This window comes from Scardinius erythrophthalmus (genome assembly GCF_964197995.2).
Source record: "Scardinius erythrophthalmus genome assembly, chromosome: 16".
NCBI classification, from domain to species: Eukaryota; Metazoa; Chordata; class Actinopteri; order Cypriniformes; family Leuciscidae; genus Scardinius; species Scardinius erythrophthalmus.
Genome location: NC_138236.1, coordinates 17574055 through 17584089, shown reverse-complemented (window position 1 = coordinate 17584089; position 10035 = coordinate 17574055). Strand labels below are relative to the sequence as shown.

The 10035-nt window shown below is 34.2% G+C and overlaps 2 protein-coding genes across 3 annotated transcripts; one reads left to right on the top strand and one right to left on the bottom strand.

Annotated features, from left to right (window-relative positions):
• Nucleotides 1–977: 977 nt before the first annotated feature.
• Nucleotides 978–6310, bottom strand: prelid3a (PRELI domain containing 3A). 2 transcript variants are annotated; one of them, XM_081389026.1, is made up of 7 exons: nucleotides 6170–6297; nucleotides 5109–5277; nucleotides 2576–2665; nucleotides 2405–2475; nucleotides 2189–2291; nucleotides 1693–1768; nucleotides 1201–1286 (listed from the first exon to the last, which is right to left on the bottom strand). In XM_081389026.1, exons 1-6 carry the CDS (start codon nucleotides 6199–6201, stop codon nucleotides 1697–1699), a joined length of 537 nt encoding a protein of 178 aa, XP_081245152.1. In that variant the 5' UTR covers nucleotides 6202–6297; the 3' UTR covers nucleotides 1201–1286; nucleotides 1693–1696. The 2 variants fall into 2 exon arrangements, with proteins under 2 accessions (XP_081245151.1, XP_081245152.1); XM_081389025.1 differs by having other exon boundaries at nucleotides 978–1768; nucleotides 6170–6310.
• A 109-nt stretch (nucleotides 6311–6419) lies between these two features.
• On the top strand, nucleotides 6420–9853 carry LOC308703857 (uncharacterized protein). Its single transcript, XM_081387836.1, has 5 exons — nucleotides 6420–6852; nucleotides 7637–7900; nucleotides 8001–8051; nucleotides 8382–8516; nucleotides 8645–9853. The coding sequence occupies exons 1-5, from the start codon at nucleotides 6825–6827 to the stop codon at nucleotides 8839–8841; spliced, it is 675 nt and encodes a 224-aa protein (XP_081243962.1). The 5' UTR covers nucleotides 6420–6824; the 3' UTR covers nucleotides 8842–9853.
• Nucleotides 9854–10035: the final 182 nt, after the last annotated feature.

Here is a 10035-nt window from a genome sequence, read left to right as displayed (position 1 = left end):
ACAAAAATCTGGCATTGCTAGACTCGATTACAAACCAAGTTTAAGTTTGTTTACTTCATTATTAGGGAAGAAATGCTGACTTTTTTTTTTTTTTTTTTACCAGTGGAAGAGCTTTACACAATGTCAAGTAGGTTATTTAATTTTTCTTATGGCCTGTAACTCAATGACTAGTGAAAATAATTGTTTAATTAACAGTGACATTGATGATAATTTTATTAGAATTCATCAGAAATAAATAATTAAAGGGGTCAAAATTATACAATAACAAGGCAGCTCTAAAAAATCAAGTTAAAAACATTTTTAAAAATGGCAGGACAAAAACAAGAAAGAAAAATAAATGACACAAGATGTCTGCTGCAATTTGAGCAACATAAAAAAATAAAAAAAAGTTTTTCTTTTTCAAATGTCTCGCCAATAGGTGGCTCCATAAGACCTTAACAACTGTTTGTTGGTATACTTTGACAAGCATTGTTTTTAAATATCAAACAATTTAAACTATGTTGAATATGTTACATTGAACTGTTAAAGAAAACATACAGTTAATAATTTAATAAACATATACATTGTAACATTTTTTTCACAAACTAAATCAAACATGCTCTTCGTATTGAACCACAGTAGTAATATAAGGATAAAATAATAAAAATAAGTTATTTAATAAATTATTTAACACAAACCATAAAATTGTTCACATCAACCTAATAAATAAATAAACTTAAATCCTCCCAAATGGGCTGATAATATATTCACATTGTGTCAATTATGAAGCAGCATAAATGTCTTTTAAATATAGGACTTTTTTAGAGCAAACATTACAAAATGACTTTTGATTATAGTACCTATCCTACAAGTTTTAGCTAGACTGTATAGGTTAATTACACTATAAGACTACCCATGCAAACTTTCTGAAGCAAACAACTAAATTGACTGATATTCCCCTTAATCATATGATTTAAAAAAAATTAAGAACACACCAAAAATTCCATTCACTTTATAGATATTCTGAACTTTAAGGTTCTTAATTACATCCAACATCCACTTCATACAGAGACATTATGTTATGGCATTAAAAGAATTATAAAACAAGAGGTAGTCAGTGCAGTGCATTCATATTTTGTAGCGACATTCAAAACTCCATACAGTTTTGTCTGTAATAGTGCAATTTTATGTGCCTAAATGAGCACATTTGACTACCTTTGTGTACAATCATCAACACAAAGAGAGGTGGGGCAAAGTCAGGCAGGCCAGATGTGCTTTTAGAGCTGGTGAAAGTTCATTCATGGGCTCTAAAAACACAAATGAAACTGACATAAAATAAATAATTAAAGTATATATGATAAACAATTATGCCTCATCTACGTCTCATCATGAAACAGACAAATAAATAAATAATAATATGTATTTTATAAAATGTATGCCTCATGAAACCGACATTAAATAAATAATTAATGTAGATTTTTACAACATTTATGGATTATCTATGCCCCAGTATGAAAATGATTAATAAATAATGTAAATAAATAAACATGTATGTATGTATGTATGTATATTTATATTACAAACATGTATGCCCCATCTACTTATAAACAAGTTATTAAATAGCCTTTAGTACCAATGCATATGATAAAGCCAACCGATACATGTCATGTCTGGTTTGTACCATCCAAAAACAGGTGCTTCATGAAATATTACCTGTTCAACACAGGTCACACAAAGGAACATTTTCCCTTTCAGAGTTTTGAATGATCCATTCAATGGCATCCCATCCCTATGGCAAAAATAGAGCTTATCATACTTTATTTAGAGGCTTATATAATGCTTCATGTATGCTGTATAAAATAATCTCCAGCAGTTTTTGGTTGTTTCAAAAGACATGAAACTATTAATGAAACTATAAATAAAACTACTTCTTTTTTTATAGAAGAAAAACATCCTCAAAAAACAACAGGGTTTGTTAGATAGGGACAAAACCACATTATCTGTGCTTTTAAGTTCCGTATTTCCGGACCTTTTTCGATTGTGTCACCAGGAAAATAGGAACTACTAAGTTCCCATTATGCAGACAGAGAATAGCAAACTTTGATCAAGGATTCGTAACACATGATGAGGCAAAATGTCAAGATGGATATTCCAGGGATATTTGATCAAATAAAGAATTTTAATTACATTATACATAACAACGATTTACCTTTCTTGCATTCGCTGACATGGAGAGAGCCATCAGTCCCTCAAGGTAGCTGCTCAAACTGACCCCCTTCACCGTGATGATCGCCTCTTGTGTTAATACAGTGCTGCAAAAATAAACGGATTATTAAATTACTTTCTATTATGGTTTACATTCTGGTGTACAAAGGTATGCAGATATTACATGTCAAAAACAACAATTAAGTAAGAATTTACTTACACGTCTGGATTTTCTGGATGAGGTGTGTAGACAAGCCTTTCATCAACAGATATTAAATTTGTTAGGGTTATCTGAAGGAGGAAAGAAATTTCTTTAGAACAGCTTAACATTAAGATTTAATACCTTATAAAAAAAAGAAAGAAAGTTGTTTAATGGTAAACAAAGACTCACATTTGTTGAGCAAAGCTCCATTTTTTTTTCTTCTGGGTCCACAATGGAATGTTCTTGAACATATGTGGTGGTTCGATTTGTCCCTAAAATCTATGGGGGGGAAATGAAGATCTTTATAAACCAGTGGTTCTCAATCAGGTAGCCTCAATGGAGGCTCGAAATTACGTAAAATGATTCGAAATAAGCCAAAACTATTAAAATATACATATTTCTTATTTTAATTCATCACCTAAGCAACATGTTTTATATATATTTGAAAAACCAGGGTTCTCATGGTCTCGAAAAACCTGAATATATGAGGTAGCCCTTCTTTTATAAGTGTTATTTCAGGAAAAAATAATGTCTCCATGGGCATTTTTCTAGTTATGCCAAGCATTCAAATATTTTATCAGGTAAAAAATGTATTTAAAAAAAAAAAGTAAACATAACATAACATAACATAACATAAACACAACTGGAAAAGTCATGGATCCTTCAGTGGAGGGCCTTGGAGTCAAAAAGTTTGGGAACCACTGTTATAGACAATCCTGTTTCATAATGCTAAACTGATAAATACTGCAATATATTTTAAAGTACACTATGTAACTTTTTTTGTTCAAAATCAACTAAATTTAAATAATGAACCAATACATCATCACTTATTCCAAAACGTGTTTTTGTCATACCCTGATTCCCTATGGTAAGCCTATTATTTGTGTTTATATTTTAGACTGGGCGGGATGGTTTCCGTGGGAATTTGAATACATAAGTCACTCGCCCATGTGTTCTGTCACATCCGTAACTAGAGAAAAGTTGCTCCGGCTACTTTGACGCGTGCATGCATGATATAAGCTGCGAATGCTCTGAATACCCAAGCCATTCATGGACTCACTGATTATTATTAACACTATAAATAACTATAAATTCCTTTGTTTGAGGTGTACCATAAAGCTTAAATGATAAAATGTTAGTAATACATACAGGGGCGCAACCACCCAGTTTCAGAGGGGTATGCAGCAACAATTTTGGCTGCATACAACAATAATATCCTCAATGCAACAATAACATTGAGGAAATGCAGAAATTATTTAGAAACGCACAACAGCAGCTACGTATAGATTAAAAAAATAAAAAATAAAAATAAAATACCATCGCTTTGGCGCCCCCCTGGTGCTGCGCCCCTATGCGCCGCATATAGCGCATACCCACTTTTTGCGCCACTGAATACATATACTGTAACTCTCAGTCATTTATTTATGTGTCAAACGACGTAATTTTCTTCAATTCTGCCACTCAGTTCCGGGTAAGCTGATTCACAGCAGCTTTGCCGCGTACGCTCTGTTGTTATGTATGGTCATCACTGTCCCGCGTTCTGATTGGTTTGTTGGCATGGGGGATTTTAATGCGCAGGGAAAGCTGTCCGCGGATCGCTCGCCCAAGAGGAGAAATGTGCTGAAATCTCGATCAACGAAAATTATATTGTGTTTGATACAAGACTAACTGTACTAAATCAAGTGGGGAAAAAAAGTCATAACTGAAACTATTTTCATAATATTTTATTTTCTCCATAGGGACGTTTATTTTAACGAAAACTTATAGACTGTTAAAGACAGACCTAAGCAGACCTGTAACTATCCGAGGCTGTTAATCGTAGTCTATGCGTTTGTTAAAGTCATCAATTTGCATTAGCTATTTCAACTTATTTTTTCAAATAATAATTATATTTGTATTATACTTATTTATTCTAATGATATTTTACTTAGGCTACTAACATTTATTATATTATACTTATTTTTAATTCTTAATAAATAAATAAATAAACACTTCTGGCACACATAACTTCTGCGACATTAGTGCCACCTAGCGGAGCTTAAAAAATACGGCACATTTTGCAAACCCGCATTTCGCACGCTGCGCGTGACTCAGCTCGACAGCTTTTACGGGTGCTTGTGAAGGCATCAACTAGCCTACTTTCAATAAATGGTCAAATATAGGATATATAGGATAACTTTTAGCTGTTTTGCCATGTGTCATGTGATTAAGCAACTGAGAAGCTAACACGCTGTCTAGAGCGAACGCGCTTATTATAAACCCATCCAACGTGCACGGTGCACCAGGTGCATTTTTGACATAACGCAAAAAAACTGGAATTTATTTTCAAGGAAGCAGTGTCAAGTAATGACTATAGCAGTAACAGTGCAGTACAGTAATCTTCAGCTAGTCAGCTTGAGATCTTTTCCATCTAAACTTGTTATATAGCCTAGTAGTGAATGTTATGAGCAGTAGGACAACCATATTCATTTGCATGACAACCAAAACGTTCTTCTGCAAAATGCATGCAGTATTGTTTTTTAACTGCTAGAGGGCCAAAAGTTATCTTTAATTTATTTGTGTTTTAAATGTAAAATACAAGATGTAAAAACCATTTTAGATGTAAAATATGTAAATATTATATGTCAAATATAAGGAGCTTCAACAGTTTTCACATTTTCATAATCTTAACCCAGTATTTTATGATCACATAACCCAATAGATGTAATACATATCATCTTACCGCTTTGACAATCCCTGGAAGACCCCACTCTGTGCTGAGGAGCCGATGACTGTGTAGACGTCCATGTGTGTCCAAGTTCCTATCAAGAACGTCCACTCCAACAACACTAGGGTTCATTGGATTGGGGTACTTCCTCATAGCTGCTTTGATCACAGTCTCCCATGGATAACTGTGAATACAGACAAAAACTCATGACATTGGCTTACAGTGGTTTATGAGGAAACGTCACTGTACTGACTCTGATCTCATAGGCCACATTCAAGGGAAATTTTGCTTAAATATGAGCAGAATGAATTTTGGCCAGTGTAGTCCATCCTATTTTCAACAACGAGCATCACGTCCATAACAAGAGAGGCTGAGATCTTAAAATAAAGGTTTGTTTGAGATCATTTATTTCCTCATAATGAATCATTTTGGAGTGAAACTAATGACTGGGTTTAAAAAAAGAAAAGAGAAACTAGAAAATATGGTTTTGCACAATCCTGTTTTGGGGTGAATCCTGGTGAAAAAAAAAAAAAACAAGTTAGTTTGTCGATTTTAGCTGGTCTAAGATGTTCTTCACTCATTTAAGGTGTTCTAGACTGTGTTTTTCTTTTTCTTTTCTAATCTAAATCCAATAAACACGCAGCCTGACTGTGACCAAAACAGCTGTTTTTTTTTTCTTTTCAACAGGGAAATAACATAGGCCTATCAATATTTGAAATTCAGAGAGGAAAAAATGTTTAATTTTTACAAATAAAAAAACCTATATAATATGTAACTACATATTTGTTAGTAACATGCGTGATGAGTAGTGCAGTAACGACACTGCGCATAATTGTAATAGACTTGAACAGACAAGCAACCGGCTAGGCCCAAATGAATGAATATTAGCAACTAATGCTCAGATTGGTGTTATGTGCAAGAATAAATTCTTTACAAGCTACATATACAGAAATGTTCAATGCACGAGAGCTTCTCTGTTACCCGATCCCAGCGGCACTAAAGGGAATCGGGATGCAAATCATGACAGAAAGGATGCTGAAATCTGTGCAGATTCGTCCTAAACGCAAATCATCTACCTGAAAATGTGCTCCGTGCTCCAAAGCTTCATTTCTACGACTATTTGAAAGTGCCTCCAAACGACGGTGGAGTGTAGATCATATATTCTTATTTTCACGCTCTGCTCCCATTATAACCTGCTCTGAGATGCCCCTCATAATGAAGGGCAGCGGAACCTCCCTGTTATAACATCAACTACCAATAGACATCAAGCTTTGTGACGCTTATAGACGGCTAGAGTACATCACTGTTGCGCTACAAATGTGCAAAAATGACTTTATGGTTGATAAACAACGTGTAACGTTAGGTCATTTAAACGCTCGGCTATATTAGTCGCAAATTAAACTAGATTATTATTTGGCTCTCTTTTTCTTTTAATTTGATTAAACAAATAATACACGCAGTGTATTAGTGCCGTTAAACTGATGTTATTGAAGAATTTAAACTTAAAACTTTTGTCTTGTATGTTGCTGTTGTTGATCGCATGACATTAAAATCTGTGGTTAACCAGAATGACAGACATACGAGGGGGAATTCATGCGTGGAAATTACATTTTCAACGCGCATGCGCATATACACCTACGTATAAATCAATGGCAGCTGCAGTTTCGTTTTCACATGACTTCAGAACCACGGTTTTTTGTTTTCTTTGGCATTATTTATGTTTACTAATAGATGGACCGCACGGTTGTTATATGCTCTGGTAAGTTTCGAACTCACACCCATATCTCGTTCTGTCAGGCCTGTTTTTGTTTGTTTTATGAAAATAGTAAAAAATGTTACAAGGAAGCGCATAGCGCTTCAAATCACTATAGCTATCTTTCAGCTGTATATGTCGTATTAAGTAATGACGCAAACAGTGTGAACGATGCAAACGTTTAAAAGTTATTGGTATGCACAGATAAAAAAAAGTAGGCTACTCTCAACCTGTTAGTTTTTTTGTAATGACACAACCCTCCTAATTTTAAACGCTTCACATATGTAATTTAAGTTGTTTGCGAATTTATTGTTTATCAAATATTTATGATGCAGTTTAAATAGGCCACTAAAAAAACATTAAGAGCAACTTCCTTTCATGAACAGTTTCGGAAAATTACTGTTACACCTTATCTAACATTTTAAGGTCAAAGCAAATAACTTATTTGTTCAACTTTAGCTGAAGTCCAACTTTTTACAATAAAGGTTCTCATCTGGTTCCATGAAGAGCATCCGGAACCTTTCTATTACACAAATGGTTATATATAGTGGGAAAAGTTTCTTTAGATTTTTTTAAATGTTCTTCACACTGAGAAAAAAAAAATGGTTCACTGGAAGGTTCTTTGAGGAACCAAAAAAAAAAAGCTTTTTATGGCATCGCTATGAAAACCACATATTTATTTTTAAGAGTGTATGCATCCAATTTATTTTGGGGCGTATTACTTTTATTTCTGTTGTTTTTTAAGCTTCCTGTGATTTAAACAATTCTCTCTCGTTCTTTTTCTCAACAGATCAACAATTACAGCAATATTTGGGCTTCCTCAGTAAGTGTATGACTGGGATTTTAGTTCAAAGGATGTCCAACTGCTTGTACCGATCGCGCACAATCACGGCGTATGAATCACAGGTTATCACATCGCAGCCCACGGACATGCAGAAAGCCTCTAAGATGATCCAGATCGTCATTAAAAAAGGTCAACGTGCATGCAGCTCATTCCTCAGTTGCCTCGGAATTTGTGACCCGGCGTTGTATGAGAATGTTACAGGATATCCAGGTTGGACAATCTATCAAATCTCTAGAAATAGATCTATGCCAATGTCTGAACTGTTTATTCATTATTTATTTTTCTCTTTCTCTTTCTTGTTGTCATTCAGCACAATTTGGCCGTGAGGACCATCAACATATAGAGGAAATTCCTTTCTCAGGTAAAATTTTTTGCATATTTTGCCTCACTGTACCTTGACAAAGACTGTTTTTTTCTCTTTGCCCTGTTGTTTAAGGAAGCATCAGGGTAGTGAAATTATTTAGCAATTCCTGTGCAGTAGTTAATATATCACCTTACTTCCTGTTGTTGTCTCTTTCGTTTGAAAGATTACGTCACACTTGGTATCAGAAGTACTGAAATGTAAAACCGCACATTTCTCAAAAGTGCGAGTGACTAGACGCTTCGTTTTGCTGTCCCACATCCCTTTGATGCAATGTGTCGTGTGATTGCTCACATTGATGTCCTTTGCTTTTTGTCTTCTCTTTAACAGAAAAAATGCAATTTACACCTTGTATTATAAACATACAAAACTCTTCCCTGACCAACTGCATTATTGGGAACAACAATAGCCAATGCATTACCTGTGACCAGCTTTCTTTGCTTGCTCGGAATGATGCAATCAGAGGTAAGAGCTCTACAGGAAATATAGGTCAAATTCTTCTAGCGTTATAGACTTAAACTATATGTTATATATGTTACAGTTTATATACGTTTATGTTAAATCGTTTTTTTTCTTTCTTTTTTTACAAACAGTGGATGAAATGGCTGCCACTCAGAGCAATGATGAACTGATCCCAGAGCGGGAAACAATAAGCGGCAACAGCATTCACATGGAGAGATCCAACATAGAGTATGTCATTATAGGGGATCACAACAGAATGACAGTCACTGAGTGTTTGAACTCGGAGGTTGAGGAGGATACAGAGACTGAGTCTGATGTTATCGGTTAAAAGATGTGAAATAGTGGGCAAGGCGGAAGATCCAGTTACTGGGTTGTGGTCTGGGGGGAGGGGGGCACAGTGACCGAGATGGCCGGGCCAGACCCCCTCGTGCTGCAGACGCTGGTAGTTTGTCAACTCAGGCCTGACCCATGATTGTACACAGCAGCATAATATGTGCGTTAAATTGACCAATGCTCAGGTGCTCATCTGGTGCTGCCAAACACACTGAAATATTATCCTTTATCATGGATTTTTCTAAACCGGTGTGCCTTGAAGTGGCCATTATATTTGATGCTGCCTTGTTTGCTACTGAATATGACTGCTACTGACTGTTTCTCATGTTTTAATGGGTATATCAGTATTTATTTGTTTTAAACAGAAATGTTTAAAAATAAATATGTTGGCTGGCATTTTAATACATTTGTTATGCAGCCTTTTTATATGTTTTCTATAAGCTTTCACGTAATATTTGTTAACTAAATTATGATTGATGTTCTCCTGATGTTTAAGTAGTTATTCTGTAATAATTTCTCAATGTATTCCTTTTGTTCTGGTGGATTTGTCTTGTGGGAATTGCTTATGTTTTTATTTATACTAGGTGATTAAAAACCTGTGAGGTACTGTACAAAGGCATTTTGAATGAAGAAGGCATGTGGCTGACACATTTGTCATTTTGGAACAATATCTTGTAATAAATGTATTTGAAAAAAGCAATCACCACTGTCTCCCAACTGATTTAGATAAAAGACCAAATTAAAATGAAAGGTCTCCACTGGCCTTCTAAAGATAATTATTTAATTCATAGCAGGGTAAAGAAATCGCAGTACTCTTGTCTGAAAGTGAAATCCTTCTGTGATTTATTTCAAAATTAATGGAGGTAAATGCACCCTTAAATAAATGTCCTTTTAAAGATATTTGGGAGTCACAGACTGCCATGAATTAAATAAATATTGTAAAAATGATATTTATTTAGAGTGCAGATTTTATTTTATTTCACAATAAATATAGTTTGAAACATATTTAGAAATGTGTATTTTTATAGATATTCTGTGTATTTTTATATAAAATTATAATACGATTTCTTTTTAGGTTTCTGAGGTTCATAGCGTTTTGATTTAATTAAATAATTATACATTTAAATGAGTGATTCAATTTTATTTATTTATTTGTATTATTTATATATATACTTTTATTTTGTTTAAC